At 35.9% G+C, this 27,663-nt stretch overlaps 1 protein-coding gene and 1 non-coding gene across 2 annotated transcripts in view; one reads left to right on the forward strand and one right to left on the reverse strand.

Annotated features, from left to right (window-relative positions):
• LOC133298992 (calcium-transporting ATPase 9, plasma membrane-type-like) overlaps positions 1 to 26,756 on the forward strand; it is a 31,425-nt gene extending 4,669 nt beyond the window's left edge. The window contains exons 5-36 of the mRNA XM_061498377.1: positions 3,806 to 3,922; positions 4,012 to 4,051; positions 4,764 to 4,882; positions 4,969 to 5,100; positions 5,192 to 5,281; positions 6,820 to 6,889; positions 7,127 to 7,197; positions 7,307 to 7,390; positions 7,472 to 7,549; positions 7,628 to 7,699; positions 8,496 to 8,579; positions 8,699 to 8,781; positions 8,878 to 8,986; positions 9,112 to 9,167; positions 9,286 to 9,328; positions 9,437 to 9,520; positions 10,145 to 10,282; positions 18,727 to 18,792; positions 18,903 to 19,001; positions 19,261 to 19,371; positions 19,698 to 19,865; positions 20,426 to 20,485; positions 20,688 to 20,852; positions 21,035 to 21,151; positions 22,109 to 22,207; positions 22,936 to 23,073; positions 23,918 to 24,018; positions 25,116 to 25,161; positions 25,263 to 25,394; positions 25,890 to 25,997; positions 26,069 to 26,160; positions 26,437 to 26,756. Coding sequence (XP_061354361.1) covers positions 3,806 to 3,922; positions 4,012 to 4,051; positions 4,764 to 4,882; positions 4,969 to 5,100; positions 5,192 to 5,281; positions 6,820 to 6,889; positions 7,127 to 7,197; positions 7,307 to 7,390; positions 7,472 to 7,549; positions 7,628 to 7,699; positions 8,496 to 8,579; positions 8,699 to 8,781; positions 8,878 to 8,986; positions 9,112 to 9,167; positions 9,286 to 9,328; positions 9,437 to 9,520; positions 10,145 to 10,282; positions 18,727 to 18,792; positions 18,903 to 19,001; positions 19,261 to 19,371; positions 19,698 to 19,865; positions 20,426 to 20,485; positions 20,688 to 20,852; positions 21,035 to 21,151; positions 22,109 to 22,207; positions 22,936 to 23,073; positions 23,918 to 24,018; positions 25,116 to 25,161; positions 25,263 to 25,394; positions 25,890 to 25,997; positions 26,069 to 26,160; positions 26,437 to 26,545 — 3,081 coding nt within the window. The 3' untranslated portion in view covers positions 26,546 to 26,756. The remainder of the gene's footprint in view (positions 1 to 3,805; positions 3,923 to 4,011; positions 4,052 to 4,763; positions 4,883 to 4,968; positions 5,101 to 5,191; positions 5,282 to 6,819; positions 6,890 to 7,126; positions 7,198 to 7,306; positions 7,391 to 7,471; positions 7,550 to 7,627; positions 7,700 to 8,495; positions 8,580 to 8,698; positions 8,782 to 8,877; positions 8,987 to 9,111; positions 9,168 to 9,285; positions 9,329 to 9,436; positions 9,521 to 10,144; positions 10,283 to 18,726; positions 18,793 to 18,902; positions 19,002 to 19,260; positions 19,372 to 19,697; positions 19,866 to 20,425; positions 20,486 to 20,687; positions 20,853 to 21,034; positions 21,152 to 22,108; positions 22,208 to 22,935; positions 23,074 to 23,917; positions 24,019 to 25,115; positions 25,162 to 25,262; positions 25,395 to 25,889; positions 25,998 to 26,068; positions 26,161 to 26,436) is intronic.
• An 809-nt stretch (positions 26,757 to 27,565) lies between these two features.
• On the reverse strand, positions 27,566 to 27,638 carry TRNAK-UUU (transfer RNA lysine (anticodon UUU)). Its single transcript has one exon. It is a non-coding gene; the product is annotated as a tRNA-Lys (tRNA).
• Positions 27,639 to 27,663: the final 25 nt, after the last annotated feature.

Consider the following 27,663-nt stretch of genomic DNA (forward strand, 5'->3'; position numbering starts at 1 on the left):
TACACTTCTTCATTCAAATCTCCGTGAAGAAAGGCATTGTTGACATCTAACTGTTCCAATAGCCAGCCATTTGAAACTGCAACTGCAAGCAGGGTTCTGATTGTTGTGATCTTAGCTACTGGAGAAAAAGTATCTAGGAAATCCACTCCTTCAAGTTGAGTGTATCCCTTTGCTACTAGGCGAGCTTTATAACGTTCAACAGTGCCATTTGCATGATATTTCAACTTGAAAACCCACTTACACCCAATTGGTTTCTTGCCAGGAGGGAGTTCAGTGAGTACCCATGTGTTATTCTGCTCTAAGGCAGAAATTTCAGTCTTCATGGCATCACGCCAACACTGATCTTTGACAGCTTCTGAATATGTATGTGGATCAACAATGGTTTGAAGATTAAAGCATAAGGTTTTGTGAGGAAGAGAACATTGGTCATAAGACAAGACAGAAGAGATGGGATAAGTAGCTTTGGATGTGAGTGAACAATGAAAGTCTTGAAGGTAAATGGGACGTTGTTTGATGCGGGTAGAGTGTCTAGGAGTATGTGTAATGGCAGGAGGTGAGGGCATTGATACATGACTTTCATTGGGAAGATAATTAGGTGAAATGTTTAAAGTTTCTGATAAAGTGGAATGGAGGGTAGTGTCATTAGGTGAAATAGGTGGGTTACAGGTAGAAAGTGTATAGGTAGGAAGAGTAGAATTGTTAGGGTCATTTGATAAATGAAAAAGGTCATCTATCAAAGGTACAGAAGAGATGGGCAGAACACATGTGTCTTTACAAGTGACTGCATCACTTTTACTGTCAGCAAATGGAAAGCACTGTTCATAAAATACCACGTTTCGAGAAGCAAATATTTCATAAGACTGAAGGTCATAACCATATATCCTTTGGTTCCATCTTTGTATCCTAGAAACACACACTTTCTAGCTCGCGGGCTGAACTTGTTTCTACTAGATGATAGGGTGTTGGCAAAACACAAACAGCCAAAAACTTTCAAGTGAACCAGTATTGGTGCTGAAGTATGCAGAAGCTCATATGGAGTGCTGTATTGTAAGATGGGACTACTCAGTCTATTAATCAAATGTACAGTATGTAAGATCGAGAAAGACCAGAATTTCAGAGAAACTTTAGATTGAAACATCAAAGCACGAGCTATGCTGAGAAGGTGTTGGTGTTTCCTCTCTACTACACCATTTTGCTGAGGGCATTCCACACAAGAAGTCTGATGGATAATTCCCTCTTTAGCATAAAAGTCCTTCATATAAAACTCTTGTCCATTGTCACTTCTTATTGTTTTAATACATGCACCAAACTGAGTTTTAATCAAAGAAATAAAGTTCTGCAAGTGATTCCTTGTCTCTCCTTTATTTTTCATCAAAACCACCCAAGTATATCTTGAGTAGTCATCAACAACAGTCAGGAAATACCTGAATCCAGTAAGAGAAGTGACAGATAATGGACCCCAAATGTCTACATGAATGAGGTCAAAGGGTTTATCAGCTCTAGTGGTACTCACACTATATGGCAATTTTTTTTGTTTTGCCATGTGACATATCTCACAAGGAGTACAATCTTTATTACACTTTATAAAGGAAAATTTTCTACACATCACTTTCAACACAAAGTCTGAGGCATGTCCAAAACGTAAATGCCATAACATGGAGGCATCACTGGACGTGTTATTTGCAAATTTGCTATCAGAAATATTATCTTCTTCCAATTTCTTGTTGCTGCATGAATCCAATTGGAACAGTCCATTGTGTAATCTAGCTAAACCAATCACTCGCTGTGGCTTGATCTGTTTGATGTAACATACAGAATTACGAAATGTGAGCTCACAATGAAGTGATTCAACTAGCTTGGCCACAAATATTAGATTAATGCAAAAATCTGGAACAAACAAAACATCAGATAAATGCATGTTTTCTAATACTTCAACAGATCCAGAGTGATGAGCTAAAACTTTCGAACCATCAGGTAAAGTGATGGAAACTGGACTAATCTCATGCAAAGAAGTGAAATGAGATAAATTGTAAGATATATGATTCGTTGCTCCTGTGTCAAGGATCCAATGAAAATTTGTCTTACCAGAATTCTGTGTCTCAGCAAGAGTAGCGAATGCTGTAGTGGAAGCTGCGTGGATCATGTTAACAACATGATTATTGGAGTTTTCTTCTTCTCCATTGTGAATCTTTGTCTGTTGCAACATATTCATTATGTTCTGATATTGCTGCTGAGTCATAACCATTGCATCTTGTAAATCATTGCGTTCAGTTCTTTCATCACTGAGAATCGCATTTGCAGAAGCATTCTTGGGCCTTGATTTGAACCCTGGTGGATATCCATGCTTCATATAGCAAATATCCACCGTGTGATTAGTTCTCCCACAGTATGTGCATAGCTTGTTTTCACGTGGCTTTGGACCTCTTTCTTTATTGAAGTTACCATTTCGACGACGCTGATCTACAAAATATGCTTTAGGTTCTATAGCAACTCCTCCATGAACTTCAGAATTAAGCGTTCTTGTTGTGTAACAAGTGAAAACGCCTTGTTCATGTTAGGTAATGGTTGGATCAACATGATCTGTGAGCGAACATGTGAGAACTGATCATTCAGGCCTTTAAGAAACCTGATCACTTGATCACGTTCTCGTCCATGTCGCATTTCATCAAGAGCTCCACAGTAGCATCTTGGTAGAGGACTGAGATTATCCAATTCATCACAAAGTGTTTTCATTTCTGTGTAATAATTAGAAACACTTTTATCTCCTTGATGTAAACGTTGAATATCTTCTTGGAGATCAGCAACACTAAACATGTCAGATTGGGAGAATCGCTCAGAAAGATCGCGCCACACATCAGCAGCATTTTCAATCCACAAAATGGACTTTGAGATCGATTCATCAATGGAACGATGAATCCAAGACAGTACCATTGTGTTGCATCGTTCCCAAGCTGAGAACAAAGGATCCTGATTATCAGGAGGAGGAAAGCTTCCATCTACAAAACAAATCTTGTTTTTCGAAAGCAAAGCCATTTTCATGGCACACAACCAAGTATGGAAGTTGCGTCCAATAAAGGGAGGAGCCACAAGAGCTAAGGATGGATTTTCGCTCGGGTGAAGGTACAATGAGTTCGCTGGATTTGACAAATGATCTGGTAGAGTGCTCTGGTTCGCCATTAGGATGAACAGAAAGGAAATCAAGAACAAAGAAGGAAAATGCTTCAACAGAAGCTAATAGAATTAGGAAGCTGCGATACTAGAGCTCTCTAGAGCTCTGATACCATATTACGATCCAAAGAACTCAAGGAACACATGGAAAATGAAGTAATGAATATTCTGATTAATTCTTGATGATACAAATCTTATATATACAGAGAATACAAAGCATGAACTAACTTCTAAGTAATCTCCGTAAAAAGAGGAACTACTTAACCAATTAACAGATAACGGTTAACAGATAAATAATTAACTACGTGCGTCACTTTCATCAGTGGGGCCAAAGGGTTAGTTTTCAAATTTGTTCAAAACTATTGATTGATTCATGTCTACCTTAAGCTAATAATAAACAGCGAAGAACTCTCCCCTTATTATATTTAAATGAATGTAGAAGTTGCATTTCTGGTTCCTGGGCAGCAAATAATACTCTAATACAGCGGAATTTGTCACGGAGAATTCACCAATCCGTGCAAGTTTTAGCATTATTTAATCACCGGATTGAGTGTTTAACTTGTGTAATTTTGGGGACGAACACTAGTGTAGTAGTATGCTTTTGCAAGTCATCTAAACTAGTTTCATTCATGTGCAGCAAGCAGCACTCGTGCTCAATGCATCCAGGCGTTTTAGATATACTCTGGACTTGAAAAAGGAAGAGGAGAAAGAGCAAAAGAAAAGCTTGATTAGAGCTCATGCGCAAGTCATAAGAGTAATGTTTCGGAATGGAAAATATGTTTTCGAATTAATTGTTTCTAACCATCTTTTATTTTTCTAATCAACGATTGATTGTTCTATTAGGCAGCACTGCTTTTCAGATTGGCCGGTGAGCGTGAGCTAGGTAAACTACCTTTCTTATAAATTACATCTTTCATTTTTTTCTCCCCATCTTTTAATGATTCTGATGATTGTCATCATTGCTTACCAAGAACTTGGAAAGAATAATAATTTTATTAAACATTAGCCTGCTGCCACTGTAATACAAATTAGGAAATCAGGTATTCGCGGCAATGGTAAGTTTGTAGCATAAACATAGTTAGCAAAAACGAACCAGAGTGGTTATTGGCATAAAATCCTAAAAAAAAAGTAAAATAAATTTGGTATTGATGTTTTTCGTTTTTCGTTTTTCTTTTTTCTTTTTTCTTTTTTCTTTTTTCTTTTTTCTTTTAAGGTAACACATGTAAAGCTAGTGGCAGACTATTAATAATGGTTAATAAAATAATTAAGCTATTTGGTTTTTTGTATCTGGAATAAAAGATCCTAATGTATTTGATATCTTTAGGCGGATATGAAATTTAGCAATTATTAACTGGTGAAAGTCACACACCCCTATAGAGCTGTTGTAATGTGAATTGCTTTTAGTTTCTAGTCCTACTTGGCATTCGTTATGCATAAACCAATCTGTATTCTGTAGCAGGAATCTTGATTTGCTTTCAATTAATTTATCTGTTTTTGGCATACATTTAGTTATCTTGTTTCTTGTTTTAGCACTAAAGCTTATGCATTTTGAGTTACTTATTGTGATCTTTCAATTTGTATTTTGAATCATCCAGTGACAGGTGCAGCAATGACACCCCCAACTCCAGTTGATGGTGACTTCGCAGTTGGGCTCGAACAACTTTCTTCAATGTCTAAGGATCAGAATGTTTCTGCTTTACAACAATACGGGGGGGCAAGTCTACAATATATTTTTGGGTTGCTTACACAGATGTTGAAGTGATATGCTTTGCTAATATAATCTAGTGATATCTTGTTTAGATCAAAGGCTTGTCAAATTTACTAAAATCAAATCCGGATAAAGGAATTAGTGGTGATGACGCTGATCTATCAAAAAGGAAAAATGCATTTGGAACTAATACATATCCTCGGAAAAAAGGGAGAAGTTTCTGGGTATATTCATTATGATTTTATCATTTTTTTGAAACTACAATTGATGAATTAATTAATACACCGGCATTAATTCTATGTGATTGTTTTACAGAGGTTTTTATGGGAAGCTTGGCAAGATCTGACTCTCATAATATTGATTATAGCAGCTGCAGTGTCATTGGCACTTGGAATAAAAACAGAGGTATGATTAGGACTCATATTTGCTAATCCTCATCATTCACAATAGTAAATTGAGCATTGGTAATGGATCCCTGATTTTGTGGAAGGAAGTGAAGCTTAATTATGTATGAAAATGGATTCTGGGCATATGAGCTTCACGCTTATGCTTTGCTAGGCTTTTGCCTCTCTTGATAGGTGACACATTTGAAAGAAAAATTTAAGATGAACCTGACCTGACCAGGTCTTATTATGTTTGAACAATTTCTTTCATATGGGCAATCCTTATACAAACATCAATATCAACAATACTTTTATCCCAAACTAATTTAGGTCGGTGGTAGATGAACTCAAATAAAAGATACAAAAGAGTTGAAAAAAGATAAAAGATAAAATAAAAATAAAAATAAATGAATAAAATAGTAATAATATATATATATATATAAGTAATAAAAGAAAGGGAAAAGAAGTAGAGGGAGGAGATGAAGAGGAAAAGGACTAAAAATGGATTATCTGGAAAAAAAAAGATATAGTGCGCAGTCAGAAACTAAAATTAGTATATGTCAATTACGAATGACCCATATAATACATTAAGAAACTGTTTCTTCACAACCTATTACCATTGACTCAGGGGAAAAGAAGTAGAGGGAGGAGATGAAGAGGAAAAGGACTAAAACGAGACCATCTGGAAAAAAAAAAGATATAGTGCGCAGTCAGAAACTAAAATTAGTATATGTCAATTACGAATGACCCATATAATACATTAAGAAACTGTTTCTTCACAACCTATTACCGTCGGACTCAGATATCATGTAAAAGTTGGATATCTACTCATCCAATCAATAACAATAAAAATGAGCTGGTTTTATCAAAAATTAAAATATAAATGTAATGCTAGTTTGTCCTTTATGATGTTCTTGGAATCTATGTTTCAGGAATATTGCTAGCCTGCATCATTAATGTTACGCTATCAATACTTGAGCATGGCATACATGATAAAATAAACTGAATTCATCACATTCTATTTCAGCCGATATTCACTGTATGATTTCTTTGGCCTTTTGGCTTTACTAAAATTTTCTTGTTTACTTAATGCATTTTATTTCGGGACCCCTCTCCTCTCTTTATGTGCCCTTTTCTGCATGGTGCCTGATTCTGAATCTTCGGATTATTATTTAGAGATATATAAAATCGTTAATGTAACCTCACTCATTAGCTTAAGCTTTTGGGTTGAATTGGTTCTTTACATGGTATCAGAGCTTCAATGATCACAAGGTCATGAGTTCGATCTCACCGCCCTCCATTTAGTTAATAATTAATTAAGTCTTGTAGAATTTCTTAGCACAGGTAGGTGGGTCTGTGCATTATTCATCCTTCAAGCCCAATGGACTCTTGTATGAGAGGACGTGTTAGAGAAGTATAAAAAATCATTGATGTAGCCTCACCTAACAACTTAAACTTTTGGATTGAATTGGTTATTTACAGAATAAATTTGCTTCCTACCTTTATTGACAAATTTATTATTCTCAAAGGTTTATCCATTCCTTCATTTGTAATTGATAGGGTTTGGAAGAAGGATGGTATGATGGGGGTAGCATTGCTTTTGCAGTTTTTCTTGTCATTGTAGTTACAGGTATTGTATATAATCATTTTTTCTTTCTGTTTTTGATAAATAAACAATGGATTTTGTCCTATCAAAATTTGTACGTGTCTAAAGGAGGGCTATATTGAGATTGGACAAAATTTTATTTTGCCTTGAACTATTTGCGTTCTTTTTGGAATTTTGTTTATTAATGACTCTACTACAAGCTGTATCAAAATATTTCTAGGACTGACTTTAGGCTGTTACTTTTTACCTTTTGTCTGTCAGCTGTCAGTGATTATCGGCAATCGCTGCAGTTTCAGAATTTGAATGCAGAAAAACAAAATATACAATTGGAGGTGTGTAACATATACTATTAGCACATTACTGTCTACAGAAAAAAATAAACGAACATTACTTATCACTGGGGACCTAAACTATGATTATACACTTTTAAACTTGTTACAGGTCATTAGAGGTGGGAGAACGATTAAAATATCGATATTTGATATTGTTGTTGGTGATATTGTACCCCTTAAAATAGGAGATCAGGTGAGTTTGCATGGTATTTTGAGTTTGTCTGGAAATTGAGCAGTTTTCCATCTTCATTAATCACTCTATGGATATACTCAGGTTCCTGCAGATGGAGTATTAATCACCGGTCATTCACTTGCAATTGATGAATCCAGTATGACTGGTGAAAGCAAGATTGTATGTTTCTTGTAGTATCTACTGACCAAAATATTGGTTTTTAATTCTTATGACTTTTAAGCAAATAGTGTTATGCAGGTTCATAAGGATCACAAAGCACCCTTTTTGATGTCTGGTTGCAAAGTAGCAGATGGAGTTGGTGTTATGCTGGTATAATATGATATTATATCCTTAAATGAGCAATGGCTACTGTTGTTAGAAAAAATGAAAAATGCTGAATAGTAGGAATGTCTTTTCTTGAAAATGACTCTGGAATAGAAAAAACAGAAAAAGTTTGTTGCATTTTGTTACTTATTCCTATACTTTTCAGCTTACTTTTTTCCCCCTCTTTAACCATGGTCATTGGGCATTCGTAACAGTTTTTTTACAAAAGTTTTCTTAACTGATAACATTGCTGATAAAAAAATAATTAATTTTAGGATTTTGAATTATTTTAGTGCAAAAAGTTTTTTACTTATGAAGTTTGTTGTTGCATTCTGCTGTTAGGCAGTATGCATGCTAATATTTTCTGTACTTGTCTTTCACTTTGATTTTCCTTAATGTAAGGCCAAACTGCTGAGAGCTGGCTGATTGTGTTACATTCTTGATTATTTCAGTCAACTAAAATATTTTGAATTGTATCACCTAAGTGTTAATTTCTTTTTTTCTGGGTGAAAATATAATATTAATTTTTCATTTGTTTTAGTTGTCTCCTGGAAATTTCTAATTTTTAATTATTAGTTGTACGAGTAATTTGCATGTGTCTTTGTAATGCAGCGATTTTGATTCTTTCAATAATTATTTTTATTATCATTCTGTTGTTCACATTCGTTAATCGGTGCTCTATTCTATGCAGAAGTGTATAGATTACCTCTATTTTTATTATGATTCTAGTGGTCTTTAGGCACATGAAACAAAATTTCAGGATGCCACCACAATGAGTAACATTTTATACTGCCATCTGTAGGTAACTAGTGTTGGTATCAATACTGAGTGGGGATTGTTGATGGCAAGTATCTCAGAGGATACTGGGGAAGAGACTCCGTTACAGGTTCCTCCTCCTCTATCCAAAACAAAAAAGAAAAAGAAAAAGAAAGGATGTTGCTTTAGCAGTACCTTACCAAAACTCTGCGTGTTAAAACTTAACTTACTTTTGGTGACATGTAATAGGTCCGTTTGAATGGAGTAGCAACTTTAATTGGTATAGTTGGGCTTACTGTAGCTGTTTCAGTGCTTGCGATCCTCTTGGGCAGGTAATGTTAAATGTTCTTTTTCGGACGTTATAACTTATAAGTCAAGCAGGCTACGTGCCATCTTTGACATGCTATGTTATGACTTTGGAATTATAGATACTTTTCCGGCAACACGAAAGATTTAGAGGGACACGTCCAATTTGTTGCCGGAAAAACTAGTGTTAGTGATGCAGTGGATGGAGTCATCAAAATTTTTACCATTGCAGTAAGTGCGTGTTTTGAACTGTTTTATAGATTACTTTTTTCTTCTCTGTTTTTTCTTTCTTCCCTTTTTGAGGTATATTCTTCTATGTTTTTAATAGTTTTTTAACTAAATATAGAGCCATGCAGGTCACAATTGTGGTTGTTGCAGTGCCTGAAGGTTTACCTTTGGCTGTTACCTTAACGTAAGTACAACTTGCTAGGTTATCTCATTGTATAACATAGATGTGGCGAAAACTAGGCCCCTAATATAGTTTTCTTCTAATATGGTGTAATTTTCTTCCTCTATTGCCTTCACGATAGCCTGGCTTACTCAATGCGGAAAATGATGGCAGACAAAGCCTTGGTAAATATCATTTATTTTTCTAACAATCACCTTCATGTCTTAGTTTTGCAAATCTTCTATGCCATATTTAGTTTTAAAGCATCTTCTCTAACAACCAAAGATGTGCAGGTACGAAGGCTGTCAGCCTGCGAAACTATGGGCTCTGCTACAACAATTTGCAGTGATAAGACGGGAACATTGACCTTAAATCAGGCAAGTTTCATGGTCGAAGACTTGGATAGTCTAAAAGGAGTATGGGTATATTTTACATTATTACTGAAATGAATGAAAGCTTCAAGAGTTATCTAATTTATTGAATTCACATTCTCTTTAAGTTTAGGTGGTCTTAGGTTCATAACACATTGGTCATTGCCCCTTTCCTGAAGTTTTAATTGTGTCGCACTGTTTGTTATTGTTGAGTAAATATGTTGATGTTTTCCTGACTTTTAAACAGTATAACTTCATGAAGATAAACTCTATGATTTTTTTTTTTGGTTGATGATGTAAAATGGTTTCATTTCCTTTTTCATGCACAAAGGCTAGGCTGCTGTATGGATGGAAGAAGGATACAATATTTGTTAAGGCTAATATAGAGAAAATGATTGAAGGAACTCATAGAACAGATTAGTAGTTCAATATATGGCTTCGGTTATTTGATAGACCTATTGTGCGGGTGTGGATATTTTTGTGATAGACATAATCTATCTAATAGGTTTACATGTGAAAAAGCTATTCCTCCAATCTGCTAAACTCCCAGATCCTGTATTTTTTTTTTCATTTTATTTAAAATCCTTGAATTATCAAGATTTGATAGTAACTTACTTTATGGCATTATAGATGACTGTAGTCGAGGCATACGTTGGGAGGAAGAAACACAATCCACCGGATGACTCATCAAAGTTGCATCCAGAAGTATTATCTCTGATAAATGAGGGCATTGCACACAATACAACTGGAAAAGTTTTCGTGCCTAAGGTTTGCCTTTATACATAATTTTAACAACTGTTACTAGGTTTCCCTTTTACGTTGTGGCGTTTGGTGCTAAATTAACTCATGGATTTTTTCATGGTTTTGATTGGAATTTTTCATTTTGGTAAGTTGATTGGAGTTTTTGTTTGAGAGGAACCGTATCTTGTGATTCTTCAAATAAACAACTGCCTACAGCACAGACAGGCTCACAATTATTGACATATGTAATGTGTGTTTATTTATCTTCCGGAAGATCTGAAACAAATCTAGTAGTACTTTAAGACTTTAATGCAATTTGCATGTGTTGAGATATAAAATTATTCCCGAGCCCCCACCTAACAACCTAAGTTTTTAGGAGAGTTTGCCCCATGATATGGTATTAGAGCCTCTAACACCAAGTGTTCAAGAGTTCAATCCTTGTCACCTTCATAATTAAGCTGAATTTCAACACAAAGTAAAATGGTCCTCTGCATTGTCCATGGTTCAAATTTGCTTTTGTATGAAGGGTGTATTAGGTTTAAAACCGATCTTGAACCTTCACATAACAACTTAAGTTTTTAGGAGAGTTGGTGCTTCAATATGATATTATAAACGAAAGAGAAAGTGACAAGAAAGAGAGAGACAACCAGAGAATCTGAGAGAGAATTGAATTTGATATTTCTGTAAAATGTAAAACTGGTTAAGAGAATACACAAGGGTCTATTTATAGACCTACTAACAGTAAGCTAACATAATGAGCAAATAGTCTAACTAAAGGAATCAGTTACAACAGATTCCGTAAGATGCAGAACTGAACTAACTAACTGATCTAACAGATCAGTTACTCTAATGTTCCCCCCTTAAGCTCAAGGAGGTTTGGTTAACATTGTGTGATCAAAAACCTCGAGTTTGTCTCTGAGCTCTGCAAACCTTGAGGCAGATAGTGACTTAGTAAATGTGTCAGCAACTTGTAGAGGAGATGAAATATGTTGCACAATTAGAGACTTAGCCAGAACTTTTTCCATGACAAAAAAGACATCAAGCTCCATGTGTTTTGCTCTAGAGTGAAGAACCATATTATGAGCAAGGGCAACTGTGCTCTGGTTATCACAATAGACGACTGGAAGCTTGATGGGAACTTGTAACTCTTGTAAAAGAGATTGCACCCACAAAATTTCAACTGCAGAATGAGCCAAGATCCTATACTCAGCTTTATCACTATACAACATGCTGAGCAGAAATCAGAGACAGTTTATTTCCAAATGGTATATTACAATGAGACAATATCTTTTTCAAAGCTTCAAAATAGGGATGTCCCAATTTGGAATGCCGAAGATTGTAGCTCCTTGATACATCAACTACAGACTTCACTACACGGCAAAGAGTTACAGACAGATTTATTTTATTTACAAACTGACACTATACAGGCAGATTTATTTGAACATGGAACATGTCTCGATAGGGCTGGAGTAGAAGCTTGGAGCCCCTTGAATTTATATAGACCATCATATCCTAGAAAGCCTTCAAGTAAGACCTCCTGAGACTCTTGTGATTTGACAAAGCAGTGTGTAACGCCCGGCCACTTGCAACAATCAATGACTGTCCCCACACAAACACGAGACTTTTCAGTGTGCTTTGTCCTCACTCGCACACTTCCCGGGAAAACTTCCCATCCGGGCTACCGAAAAGTAGATGCATCTTGTTAGTATAGGTAGTACCAATTAATTCTTATAAGTCATTCCTAACTGTACCGTCTCATACCAGCACCGTCTCTGGAATCCCTCTCTTTCGGGTGTTGATTCGATTCATTCATGAACCCCCAAGCTGCAAGATTTGGCATGAGCCGCTCATTGTCCGTGCCATTTCGCACCGGCGATCACTCCCTGCCTTTGCCAGCTCTTGGGATGTTACATGCCCACCAGCTTCCTCCTGGTTCGTCCTCGAACCACACCGTACTGGAAGAGAGGCCCTGCTCTGATACCACTTGTAACGCCCGGCCGCTTCAAGAATCAACGACTATCCCCACATACTAACACGAGACTTTTCAGTGTGTTTTTTCCTCATTAACACTGCCGAGTTTAAAATAACCAATTGCGTGACCATAACCTTATTACCTTGCGGAATAATCAGAACTAGACTTAACATCATAGTATTATTTACTCGAGTTCAATACTAAACTCTCTTCGCTTTTTATTAAATTGTAAAACTTGTACTTCCTTATAATTCTCATCTCACACTATACGTATCCATTCTTTGTTTACTTAAGAAATTCCTATACTGCCTTTATGGTCTCCCTTTGTCCAATATATTAAAGGATTTTTCATTAGCTACGCGTGGGTTCAAACCGCGCTCAAATCGGAGCACCGTAGCTCAAGTTATGCATTTTCTAAGAAAAGGGTGCAGAAATTTGCAGGACTCCCACGCTCATAGCGTGGGATCCCACGCTCGTAGCGTGAAATTGTCCCAGGAGGCAGAAAGTTGGCGCCCCAAGCGCCACAGTGGCGCCCTTAGCGCCAATGCTAATGCCTCGTTTTGGCAGTTGGCGCCCTTAGCGCAAGTTTGGCGCCCCTGGCGCCACACAACAGGGCTGGATGACCAAAATAAGGTATTTTGACCTACCTAAGGTGTTTCATCCATAACTTTAGTTATATTTATCCAAATTACACAATCTTGGTCTCTATGGAAAGCTAAGAAGATTGTCTACAACTTCCATAAAGACACAAGGGTCCAAATCTATCATATGGAATACGAAAAATGGACAACAAGACAGGATGTCTTTATTTCTACATGGGTTTTCAAACCCATGGTCCTCTTTCACCTAATTGACATCATATAGTCCTTCCAATACATGAATTCTAATCTTTCAAGGTACACATACATTAAGAGGAGCATGCATATCATTTCATCATACATATATCTCCATTAATTACAACACTACATCAGGTCTTAATTACAATTCTCATATACATGCCAAAGGACTTAGCTACAAAAGGAACATGATCAAAGCTATAAGCCATTTACAACAAGGCATTCATCACTACAATGATCATGCACTAACTCCCTCAAAATACATAATGTGACATCAAAATATACATATAGCAAATATAAATGGCATGCAACTCAAAATATCCAGCTATCTGGTACAATCTACTCATGCTTCTTGCCTCGATCAACCTCACCTCTATCAGCACCTGAAATGATGCCCCACAACACGGGGTGAGATATACAAATATATCACAGTAAACCAGAGGTCCTTGGAGATCACTCCACCCTAAGGTTCACTTTCGATGCACACATAATCATAATAGCTTAACACATTCTTATCCACAACCATCACATGGACTTCCAAGAGAGATCCACTAAGGGCTGTTTCTCTTAGGCTTTTACCACCTGGAGATCCACATAGGGCTGTTTCCAAGGGAAGTCCCTAACCTCAATCTAGGAACCTCCAAGAGAGATCCACATAGGGCTAATTCCAAGAGAAGTTCCTATCAATCATCCTCATCATAATACTATCACTCATAACCTCAATTACAATCCTCAACCATTACCTCATTCATTATTTCTATCTCTACAACCATTCCTCAATCATTCTTAAACAATCAAACATCAATTAATCAATTATAACATTTATCAATGCATGAATCAATGCATGGGCATACAATTACGATCATAATTACATATCACATCTCATAAACCATTTCTCCTCAACGGAGTATGGTGGAACACTCAATGAGATCAACCCCAAGGTCCAAAGGTTTACCTTGGTCTTGAACTTTCCTCAATTGCTCACAACCACCAGGGTTGGTCACTCCACTTGGTTCTCTTGCCTCAATCCTATCAACACAAGGAATACAATCAAATAATGCTAACAATGCAAGGAAATCCATAGTTCCAAGCCTAGATTTCTCCAAATATCAAAGCATACTAAAATAACACTCTAAACTCATTTCTACCGTTTATTTATCGTTCCTAGCAACATTTACAAAGGCACCAAGCCTCCATCAAACTCAAACTCATAAAACCCCAAAAAACACTATTCATCATCTTCAACCTCTAGAAAACTCCATGAACACAAGGTTGGAGAAGTGGGAACTTACCATAATAGGTCACATAACCAAGCAATAGAGGCCTCCTAAGCTCCCATGGGTGGAGATGCCACAAAACTCCTCAAATCATCAAATGGTCGAATTTTGGGAAGGAGAAATCTCACTCCACAAGGACCCCCACTCAAAACCAAGCTTGGATTATGAAAGAGGGGAAGATTTGGGGTGGTTTAGGCTTTTGGATCAAAGAAAGTGGTTGAGAATAGAGGGATCTAGGGTTTCCTCCCTTTCCTTTCCTTTTCTCTTCTCCTCCTCTCCTTCTCTTCTCTCTTCTTTTCTTTCTTTCTTCTTTTTGGTCGACGGGTTTGGGGAGGGGAAAATGGGTTCTTTATTTGCTTTGCCACTTAACATAGGTTAAGTGGGATCAAGTGGCTATTGGTTCATCTATCTATTCAACTCCATTAATTACCAAACTTTACTCAAATGTCTGGAATATTATTCTAGGAATATTTTCACTTTTATTTTTATATTTTGGGTACTTTTGCCTACACCCATTTATACCCCTCAATTTTCACTGAGTACACTTTTTACCTCAAAAGTGACATTTTTACCTCAAAAGTGACCCCAATTCACTTAGTTAGGCCCTATACTTAATTTTACTCACTAATACATGCTTAATTACTTAATTTGAAGTAATTAATTAAATTATTTAAGTTAGGAGTATTATATTCTCCCCACCTTTTAAGCGATTTTGTCCTCAAAATCGACAGAACTACTCGTCCAATCACCCATGGACTAATCGGAGAACTCTTCTTGTGTTCCCGAAGCTACCCTATTAATTAGTTCCTCTTTTCCTCATCATCTTATCATAAGATGAAATGTTTTATTCATGATTCAATCTATGTTCTTATAATTACTTCCATTCTCCCATTCTATGACTTCTATCTTTCACTTTCCTCAACGGTCATACCTATTCATTTGATATTTAACCCTGACTTTTCAGTGTGCTTTTTCCTCATTAACACTGCCGAGTTTAAAATAACCAATTGCGTGACCATAACCTTATTACCTTGCGGAATAATCAGAACTAGACTTAACATCATATTATACAGTGAATAGGATGGAATTAAAAATAAACTTTGTTGTCTTTAGCAAATTGGCTGACACTTATGAGATTTTTGATGATATTCGGAACAAGAAGTAGATTATGTAGACAGGGGGGAGTGTGTGGTTTAAAGGAAGATAAGAAACTACTTGAACCAACAGAGGTGATTGACAAACCTTGTCCATTTCCAACGTAGATATGCTCTGGTCCATCATATTGAGTGCTTTGCATCAAGTTACCTGGTGCAAAGCTCTTGAGTTAGGGTACTAGTCAAGTGCTAATTGACCATTGGTAGAGGCAGCAAGTGCACGTGGAGTTCCAGCTTGAGGAGAAGAAGCTTGAGACTGCAGCGAACCAGCTGTAGCAGCTAAGGTATTCCAGTTTGGACAAGCTGGAATTTGAGAGAGAGACAATCAAGTTTGTTGTCGCCGGAACGTTCGTAGTCACTGGAAAATTAGGTTGAGATGTTTGTGGAGGTGTGAAGCCTGTATTGAACCTCTACCAGCAGTTAGCAGCTTCATGACCATTCTTCCTGCAGATTTGACAGTTAACAAGGAACCTGCCACCACGATTCCGGCCGTGACCACCACTCCAACCATCTTGCGCTGGTTGTACATAACCTGCTGAGTTGTTTCCTTGTTGATAATGTCCTCATTGAATAGTTTCTAGTTGTTTGGTATTCCCCTGTTCTTGAACACCTAAAATAGGGGTAAACAGAGGAGGATTATGAGCGACGTTAACGGAGCTAAGAGTCAAGGAACTTGATTGAAACTTTGCGAGCATAGCCTCTTCAGCTAAGAGTTGTGACTCCAGATCTTCAAAGTTGCTTGAATCTCTTGCTCTGAAATAGGTGATGAATGGACCATAATCTTCAGGTAGTCCTTCAAGCACAATTTGTACAAGTTTGCGATCAGAGAAAGGATCACCTATCGCCATCAACGTATCACCAAGAACTTTCACTCGTGCTAAGTACTCTTCGATGTTCTTGTCCCCTTTCTTGATATTTCGTAATTCAGATTTGACCTTATTAGCCTTCGCTTTGGTCACTGAATCAAAGTATTTATGAATCTTGTCCCACGCTTGATGGGACTGACGTATGCCAAGAATTTTTTTGATGATTTACTTTCATTAAGTTGACTGAAGCCATGTGAGAAGCATCTTATTTGTTTTCTCCCATTCTATGAACGCTGGATTCATAATTTTAGTAGCTCTATCTTCTTCAGATTGAAAACGTAAAGGAATCTTTGGATTAATCAAATAGCATTCTAAATGATGAGCTATGATCGGTGGTTCTACGATCTGCTTCCATGAGAGGAAGTTTTTGACTGACAACTGATTGTTGAAGAGTATAGGCGATTTGGAATCACCTGAACCATTTTCAGTGGTAGATGAAGCTGAATCTTGAGTGTTTTGTGTTGCGGAAGCCATGGAGAAGAAGAAAAATGGATCAGGGCTCCAGGGCTCCAATAATGGAGCTCTGATACCATAAACGAAAGAGAAAGTGACAAGAAAGAGAGAGAGAACCAGAGAGTCTGAGAGAGAATTGAATTTGATATTCCTGTAAAATGTAAAACTGATTAAGAGAATACACAAGGTTCTATTTATAGACCTGCTAACAGTAAGCTAACACAATGAACAAATAGTCTAACTAAAGGAATCAGTTACAACAGATTCCATAAGATGCAAAACTGAACTAACTCATCTAACAGATCAGTTACTCTTATATATTACCATAAGATTGCATTGTCCATGGTTCAAGTCCAAATAACTTTTGTATGAGGGGTGTGTTAGGTTTAAAAGCAATCTTGAATCTTCACATAACTATTTAAGCTTTTGGGATAGTTGGTGCTTCAATATGATATAAGCATTAGATAGAAGGGGCATTTACATTATCCACGCTTCAAGCTCAGAGGACTCTTGCTAACTTAACTCCATAAGCTTTTTCAAAAGTTTATCCTTGACGGCTATGTAGTACCGATACCGACACGGGACACGTGATACGACACGACACTCCGACATGTTAATTCTAAAAACTATCAGATTTCGACATATTAGGACACGTTTTGATATTAAATAATATTTTTAATTTATGTAGTGTATATTATATTTAATATTCAATAATTTAACAAAAAAATGAAACTAAACTTCTAATATTCATCAATTTTGCAAAGAAACATAAGATATCCCGAATATTTATATTAAACTGAATAAAATAGTAATCGTAATCCAACGAATTTAATAATTGGAACTAAAAACTCAACGCAACGCAATGCAACCTTTGAACTTTTTTTTGAATTTCTATAACGCGTATTGGAGTGTCGGGGAGTGTTGGAGAGTGTCAGGAAGTATTGGACACGACACGTCAGGGTTTTTAAAGTGTCGGTACTTCATAGCTTGACGATATGCATTCAAAATAATCAAAGGATTTTTGTCGGGGTTCTTTCTGCATGTTGTTTACTAATGTAAATACTTGCTAATTCTAAAGTCCTAGAATAATTTAAAACGAAATGTTGTAGCTTGGATTAACACAAAAGAAATCCATTTCTGCTGTCAACTGCTTATGAAAAATTTATGTATAGAATTTATAAATAAAAATGCACAAGCGCCAGGCCATCAAATGTTTGGTTGTAACATTTCTCTGCTGATAAATAAAATAGTTTGTATAAGTGAGTTCAATTTGACAAGTGTGATCAAGATGTCTACACCTGAAGCTTAAATTCTTTACATTTACATGCAGGATTTTAATGCCTAGAATTGGATAAACTGTTAAAAATGAATGTTCAGTTGCAACCTGCAATTATATCTCCAGTGGCTGTAGTGTTTTTTTGTGTCTTTGGATTATTGCCTGATGCTGATAAAGCTAAGTTACTAATAGATATTTAAGTTTATTTAATGAAACTTTTTGTATTTCTCTTAGAAAAAAGTTATTCTAAATTATTTTCAGAATGGGAATTATGAATACGATTGATGATGGTGTTTGGAGGCTCTTTTTCTTATATTTGGTTTCTGATAATGGTCATCTAGTGAGCTTATGGCTAGTTTCTTTCATATTGGCTGGTATGAACCAATAAAATACCTGATATAAGCTATAGATAATAAACAACAAACCGAATTTATTGATTTTTCATTTACTGGTATGAGATTGCGCTGGTCTTCTTGTGAATATTAGCAATATAAAAGCTGATAATAATTGATTTATTATCATCTTCTCCTCCTCTTTAATTGTCACTACTGTGGTTTTGGTTTTATGAATATTTTGAATTAGAATTAATATCTATTAAGCATTACATTTACATCTGTCAATGTATTTGGTTTGGTAGGATGGCGGAGAGGCAGAGGTGTCAGGATCTCCTACAGAGAAGGCAATTCTTTCATGGGCAGTCAAGGTACACTTGCTGATTTTTTTCCCTGTAATTTTTTTTTTCTGTTCATCCCCCCTCCCTTTATTAATCTGTTGGTTTTGAAGCTGAACTCATTCATTTGGTACATATGGCAGTTGGGCATGAATTTTGATCTTATCAAATCAAATTCGACAGTTCTCCATGTCTTCCCCTTCAATTCTGAGAAAAAGCGAGGTGGTGTTGCTCTGAAGCTGGTAATCAGTTATAAAGATTTTTACTGATGCATCCTTTCATTTATTGTACTTTATAAACTAGTATCAAACATAAAAATCCATCCCTCATGCTTTCAAGTATTAACTTTCACTTGTGAACTAAATAAGTTGGAAAAGTGAATGTTGTTTATTTTTCAATTATGGAGTCATATTACGTGCATAGGTTACTTATGCCTTTTATTGATTCATTATATTAATTTTCTATGCTAATCAGATATATTGATTGCAATTTTCCTTGCAGGTGGACTCTGGTGTACATATACATTGGAAAGGAGCTGCAGAGATAGTTCTAGGAACATGTACTCAATATCTTGATTCAAACGGTCACTTGCAATCCATTGAAGAAGAGAAGGTTAGGAACAGCAGTTTCAAGTCCTAGAAAGTTTTCTGATGGAATGAAATTCATTAAATTGAACATTGGCGATGAGAAAAACTTTTTCTTTTGATTGATAACTATCAGAAATTAAGAAAAACACATGGAATAAGGTTACCACCCAATCACTTTACTCTTATAAACGTGATTATAGTGTTGTTTGATGTTACTCCAATGCCAAATTATGCAATTATATATTGGGTAATATGAATGAGTTTTCCAAAAATATAGCAAGTGAGAGCAATTGACTATTTTTTCAACAATATCTTGATTAATTGGATAATCTTATTAAAACTCTTTTGCAGGTGTTTTTCAAGGAGGCTATTGATGACATGGCTGCTCGCAGCTTGCGTTGTGTTGCCATTGCATACAGATCATATGAAATAGACAAAGTTCCATCTAATGAGGAGGATTTAGACCAATGGTCTTTACCTGAAAATGAGCTTGTTTTACTTGCTATTGTTGGAATAAAGGTAAAATGCACGAGTAGATTTTCCTGTTGTATTGTGTTAAACTTAGTGATGTGGGCTGATTAACCATTTTGTCCGTGTTTAATTTTTTTTTTTTTTACCACTTTTTCCCTTTTCCAAACAATATACCAATCTTCCCTTGTTCTCAAGTTATATACCTATCTGCTCCCATTTGACTAAAGTTTGATAGACATTTACTTGAGTAAATGAGCCATTTACTTGAGTAAATGATTTAGCAAGAACTAGGGTTTGGTCAAACTTTGGTCAAACAGTAACAATATTGGTATCTAGTATGAGAAGAGTGGAATATTGATATATAGTTTGGGAAGATGGACATAGTGATAAAAAAATTAAAAATAGGGATAAAATGGTCAGTCAGCATATTGATGTGTGTCTCCTAACTTGCCATTTTATGTACAACCAAAGAGTTTTGTTTGGTTTGTATATTCATATATATATAATGAGTATTGCAAATCATAAGCTTCAAAATATTCTTCGTTGCTTATGATTTCAAATTAACCCTGAATTCCTTTATCAAAGCTAAAACTAATCTTTATATTCAGGATCCTTGTCGCCCTGGCGTCAAAGAAGCTGTGAAATTATGCACTGACGCTGGTGTTAAGGTAATATATGTCGTTTATGTTTGATGAGTATAGTTTTCATAGTGATTGATCAACTAGATATCTTCATATTTAGGTATTAGTTTCATGTTAAACCAGTTAATGACAGTGTTTTTGAACGTCATTTCTGACTTTATAATAGCATGAGTTTACTCCAAAATGTTATCAAGGGAACCCAACACATTGTACGTTTATGAACTCACAGGTACGAATGGTTACCGGAGACAACCTTCAAACAGCAAAGGCAATTGCTTTGGAGTGTGGGATACTGGCTTCTGAAGAAGATGCTGTTGAGCCAAATATAATTGAAGGAAAGACATTCCGTGAACTATCTGAAAAAGAAAGGGAACAGATTGCTAAGAAAATAACGGTATGCTTCTTCCGTTATGATTTATTTTGTTATATGCATTAGCTTCAGATTTTCGATAAAGGCATGTTATTCATCCTTTCATAATCTTACAAAAAGAATGATGTCGATGCTAATAACCCCAGCCATATTACATCCGAGTTAGATATATTTTGTTTTAATAATTTTGCATAATATTCATATAGGTAATGGGTAGGTCTTCTCCTAATGACAAGCTTTTACTTGTGCAAGCACTACGTAAAGGGGGTGAAGTCGTTGCTGTCACAGGAGATGGCACCAATGATGCTCCTGCACTTCACGAGGTCTGTCATGTTCCTTGGATGCAATCTTGATTCTTGAGAAATAAATTAAGTATGAAGTATTTTTTTTTTCTTTCTGAAATCCTTCTTAAGAATGAACGTGCAAGGTAGGCATATATACTTCGCTGATGCACACATTTGATGAGTATGCTATGGAGCTTCCATAGTTGATTGGCATGACTTCACCATAAACTTTTCTCATTAAAATTGTTCTATGTGCATACAAGTAGTTCTGTGTAATTTGTCCCTTAAATCTTGAGGCAGTTGATCCAATGTGTTCATATAAACATGACTTTAGTTGCATTTGCAATTGTTGAATGCAAAAAGCCTGCATGTATGAATGTCAAGTTTGCTGTTATCAGAGTTGACAACATTCTGGATGCGAATGATCAAATTTTGGGAATAAAAATGCACTAAGTAGCGAATTGAGATATTTTTTTCTGTAAACTAAGTACTAACACTCTTTTTCTTCTATAATCATTAGCATGCCAATAGCCGCTGGCTTTTATAGTGCCTCATTTTAAAAATAAATCAGCTTAATAATGTGTTTGATCTACAAATTGCAAAAAGACAGGGAGGAGAGAGAAGACAACGGAAGAAGAGAGGAGAGAAAATGTAAATAAGCCAGTGTCGTTGTGTTATTTTTTCTTTTTTGGATAAGTTATTTGTCAGCAAAGTGTTTTTCTTCTGCACTACCGTTAGTAGTAAATTCAATGCATTTCTTATTATTTTTTGGCCCTTAAAGTTTATGCATTAGCATACAGATTTTTGCAATTAACAGAGGTGTCCTGGGTAGTTGGCACTGTCAAAGTTTTCTTCCTGCCACGTGCGCCTCCATCTGTTTATAGTGTTGTCATGTGTTCTCCATTATTAAAATAATTTCCTGTTAAGCCCCACCCCCGCCAAAAAAAAAATATTCTTGTCATAGTTGATCTCGTGCTTTACTATATTGTTTTTTAGGCAGATATTGGTCTTTCTATGGGCATCCAAGGAACTGAAGTTGCAAAAGAAAGCTCGGATATTATAATCCTGGATGATAACTTCGCATCAGTAGTAAAGGTAAGCTTTTATTTATTGGCTTGAGTATGACATTGCTGTCTTTTTTCCCGTGTATTTGCTAGGTAAATGATTTAATATACTCTAGCAAAAAGTCATTACTTTTCATTTGCCATTTGCAAGAGATACTTCAAAAACCTAAAACCTTTAGGCGGAGTCTATATGTCTTTTCATCTATATGATCTTCACTTGATCTATTTCTAACGTGGGACTATCCACTCACACTTGAATTTCATTTCCTAATTACTACATTCTCCCCTTAAGTGTGAGTCCATTATCTTCAAATATTGAAGTTACACTAACCTCTGTGGAGGCCTCTTCAATTACACCACCATTTCAAATACTCACCTCAGCCAAAACACTGGCTCTGATACCAGAGTTGGAAGGGTATAAGAGCCCAAAATCCTTTGGAAGGGATACTTACACTAATGGGCTAATAGACAGACCGTGGTGAGTGAGCTTATTTTAACCCAAAACGTTAAGACAATGAGTGACAATGGATTTTTTCCATTTATATGGTCCTCGGTTGGTCCATTCCTAACCAAGGTTGTAATTCCGATTTACACTTGAATTTCATTTCAAACAGAAACATGGTGTACTGGGGTACTGGGTATGATTAGGTTTTGGCTTCATTTTGGCTTAAGGATATATTTTTTTTACTGAGACACAAGTGTCCTGTGGATTGGTCAATTTGTAATCTGTCTAAGATTTCTGTTTCATTCTTTGTGTAGGTTGTCCGCTGGGGCCGTTCTGTATATGCAAATATTCAGAAATTTATCCAGTTCCAGCTTACTGTTAACGTTGCTGCTCTTGTAATAAATGTTGTGGCAGCAATAACTTCTGGTGATGTTCCTTTAAATGCAGTACAGGTGACCCTCTCGCTTTCTCCTCCCATGTTATTATTGAGTCACATCTAGGTCTATACTCTAAAACCTGGTAAAGCAGAACAGAGTGAAATATAGGCAATCCGAATTGAACCATGACCAACACTTAGGCCCCGAATTTATGGGCATCTTTTCCATTTCCTATTAATCTTATGCATGTTTTCGTTATTTTCTTTTAATTTATTAATGTGGCATTAGTCAGAATAGAAAAGTGTACAAATATCAATTGCTAACTCCAAAATTGCTTGCACTTACTGATGAGACAACTTCCCGATTCTTGTGCTTTGATGTACATAAAAGGTAACACATGTAAGTTGTAGTGTACTTGAGTGGGATGAGTGTGCTGCAAAGACTTTGTTATAGATACCAAATGATGGTAGTTCAGTTGGCGCATGAGAGCTGAACAAGTGGAAGTGAGAGCATATGTTTGATCCTTCCTAGTACCGTCTTTGGGAGAGGTTTAAATCTTTAATCCTGGACCGCCCCGAACAGGATTGCCTCCCATGGAGGATACCTGTAGTTAATCCAAAAAAAAAAAAAAAGACTTTATTATAGATAGGCTGCCATGATGTGTAGGAGAAATTCCTTTCATGTCTTTTCTGTTTAGGTCAATACTCACCACCCCAAAAAACGGAACTCTTACTACGTTAGGATTATATTTCAGTTTGTTCTTTGTTGACTATTCATATCATGGGTTTTGTAGAAATGTTAATTGGATTTCTGGCTTAGAATTTCATGTGATAGTGTTTGTTATCAAGAACTAAGATTAAAATCATCTTCAATTAAAAACCGATATATTGGTTTTTGATGTACATGCTCTTCGGTACAGCTCTTGTGGGTCAACCTTATCATGGACACACTTGGCGCCCTTGCACTGGCTACTGAACCACCAACAGACAGCTTAATGAACAGATCACCAGTTGGCCGAAGGTTTGGATTGATTGGCTTTCTCACCTAGCAGTTTAATATTTATTAATATTTATAGTATTCTTAAAGCTCTACTTCGCTGGCAATAAACGGATACACAACTTGTGTCTTATATTTGATTTAGTTACATCTTGCTGCTTCCACTGTTAAACGACAAAGATCTTTTGACTTTCTTACATTATAATTTTCGTTGGAAATATTTAAGTGTAAGTAGTGGTGAAGTTTTGGTTAGAAATGAACCAAATGAGAACTATATAAGTGCAAAAGGCTCATATTTCTTAAAGTTTTGAGTTGAAATATGGTGTCAAACCTACTTATCGTGGTTTGTCATTTTGGTTCATTGATGGAATAATCCCTTGTAAGGGTTTTGGACCCCTCTATACCATTTGATCAATTTCAACCAAAGAGCCATAACATGGTGTTGGTTTTGAATGTCACTTTTTCTACTATTGTATTTTATGATGATATTTTCATTTTCAACTTAATTTAAATTATAAAAAATTCTATATGCGCCATAAGGATATATGGAAGAAAAGAAATAAAAAAGAAAATAAACGCACGAGAATAAGATAGATTAGCTCAAAAGAGACGTGCAATCCCTTTGTATGTCAGATAAGAAAATTGTCTAAACCCACAAGGAAGGAAATAATCCTATCCCATTAAACTTGTGGCATTGAAGAGTTTTGAGAGAGAACTCTTGCATTCTATTCCAGCCAAGTAACCTACATCCTTGCAAAATGTTCACTTCCATGAAGCCTTGCGCTATTTTCCTTCCAAAAGCTCGAAAATCAGTGGGAAGAAAGCAACCCAAACTAGACTCTCCATGTGCACTGTGTACTCTTGTGTATTCATGTTTAATTTTGAGTAAATTTCATTTTTTACTTCACATTCTTAATCAAAGTCAATAAAATGTTTCGTACTTTTTGTTTTTCCTTATACGTGATTACTTTTTTTTGTTTTTCCAAAGCAAAGGTTTAATCAGATGAAATTAAAATTATTGCATTTTCTCTATAACTTTAGAGGCACACATGTGCTGCAGATGGTTGATTTGGGTTTTGAACTAAATACACGCTCTCTATGATCTTGTGTTTGGCTTTCAGGGAACCTCTTGTAACGAATTGCATGTGGAGAAACTTGATCGTTCAGGTAAATTATTTTATTCTATGGAGAGACTAAAGATAATCATGGAATTAGGAATATGAGTTTCCGTAGGTCCCATTGTCTAATGGTATTATTTGTCATCGCAGGCTCTCTATCAAATCACTGTTCTTCTCGTTCTTAACTTCTCCGGTGAAAGTATTTTACCTGATCAAGATAATACAGCCCATGCCTTTCAAGTGAAGAATACTTTAGTATTCAATGCATTCGTCCTGTGCCAAGTAAGTTGATTTTTAAAATGTAGATATGAGATATTTGGCTGGTCCTTTTATATAGTAGACTGCCGTGTTTCAACCCCTCCCCCTCTTCTTCCTTCCTTCCTTCCTCACATTTTGAGGGAGGTGAAGGAGAGCAACCTTTATGTGCAACTAAACAAATACAATTGCAAGAATTTGTTAATTTTCTAATCCATTCAATTCTCATTGTCAGAATATCAAAAAAGATATCATGATATCATTATCGTATCTTAAAATATCTTGAGTATCTTAGATGACCACTTAAGATTGGTTTCTATATTTTTTTATATTTCATGATTTGTGTCCTTATTTAATTAGTATAGTATTAATATAAATAGGGGTTAATGTTTGTCTTTTGTATCATAACACATCATGCCACATCAATAGGCACAAGAATATCAATTTCTCCTTTCTTGTTTTCCTACTTAAATACTTATAATTTCAGCACTTATTAAACAATTTAAACGTTTCAACTTGCAGATATTCAATGAGTTCAATGCCCGGAAACCAGAGGAAATGAATGTCTTCCGAGGAGTGACTAAGAACCGTCTCTTCATGGGAATAGTGGGAATAACGTTTATACTTCAGGTAAATAGCCATCCTTTGTGTTGTTAAGGATTAACATTTCCATGCTTTCTCACTCTACTCCAAATTGCTAGATAATCATCATCGAGTTCCTTGGAAAGTTCACCTCGACAGTGAGGCTTGATTGGAAGCTGTGGCTTGCCTCTATTTGTATTGGCCTTGTCAGGTTAGTTCATTCAACTGCATTTGCGTTTGATTATGAAAGTTCTGGGAGTATCGATGAATCGTGCATTCATGCTTTTGGCTATTATCCAGAGTTCAAGACCTCTATGCACCATTTTTCAATATTACCATTATTATTGAATTCTTTCCCTCAACATATTCTAGCAGTCTTCTATAAACAAACTTTAAAATTTTCCGCAAAAGGTTGCTCTTAGATATTCATACCGGAACTTTCTCATTTTGTGCCTAAGTCATGACCATTGCTTTTGCCATCTGACAGCTGGCCTCTTGCTATAGCTGGAAAATTCATTCCAGTTCCTAAAACACCTTTGTCCCGCTACATCAAAAGGCCACTTGAGCGATTGAGGAGATCTCGTGCTGCACAATAGGCATCGTTTCCTGAAGTGGATCACCTGCGATTCATATTAAGCTAACGCCTGACAAGTAACAATACGTATTACTATGCCATATTGCTGAACTTTCCTTCTAGAATTTGAATATAATGTATATTCAACATGTCCCAAAGGCATTTAATAAAGCAATCTTTATGTGATGATGATGCTTTTTTACCTTTACCTCTTTTCCTTTTTTTAATATTATTGGGTCAAGTGTACATTGTAACATTTCTAGATATTGTTAGAATTACTGGTTTATAAATACTATCAAACTGACTTTCTAGCATTGGCTAGCTTCGATTCCCCAAAAAAAAAGAAAGAAAGGAGTGCATTTGCTTGGTTTAACCATTCATATTTCATATATCACGTAAACTAGCTTTCCTTCCCAGTTATAATATCCCATAACTTTTTCACACAAAAGAAAAAAGAAAAGAAAAAATTGTTGGTCTGTAGTTGAATGAAAAAAGCTGGCAATTTAAGTGGCTCAAGCACAGATACTATCCAACTCTCAACTTATCTGTCATAAGAATCGAGACTCTTTGACTAGTCAACAAAAATTCTAAAGGATTTTTTCGAGCCGAAGTGGCGAGACCAAATTCATTGTAGCAAGAACATGAAAATTCACAAAGGAACCAATACAAGGTTTGAGATAAATTACTGAATTATTTTGTTCGGGCTTTTTTATATGGACGTACGAAGTGCTATGAGCACTTCAGAAGTGTATAAAATTTTCAAAGAAATGTCAAAAAAGAGGATAATGATTCAGTCAGATTTGGTTCTTCATTTATAAGGGAGATTTGGTCCTGTTGTTGGAATATGACTGTTAGTTCCTCCCAGGCCCCCCCAAAAAAATAAAAAACTCTGCTTGCTACTATTGAATGAGGTCGAAGAAACGAAACGAAACGAAAAATTTATGAAGAAAGGAAAAGGAGAGAATTTTCCTTCTGAGGTTGAAGAAACAAAATGAAGCGTTCTGAATGAGAATGAGAATGAAAATATAAATGTAATTATTTTCGCCGTCTGTGGGAATCGAACCCACGACCACATGGTTAAAAGCCATGCGCTCTACCAGCTGAGCTAAGACGGCAAGTTACTACTTGGGTACATTATTT

The sequence above is a fragment of the Gastrolobium bilobum genome, unplaced genomic scaffold (genome assembly GCF_033153095.1).
Source record: "Gastrolobium bilobum isolate Gb01-03AN ecotype WA unplaced genomic scaffold, APGP_CSIRO_Gbil_v1 utg37919, whole genome shotgun sequence".
In the NCBI taxonomy this organism is placed as follows: Eukaryota; Viridiplantae; Streptophyta; class Magnoliopsida; order Fabales; family Fabaceae; genus Gastrolobium; species Gastrolobium bilobum.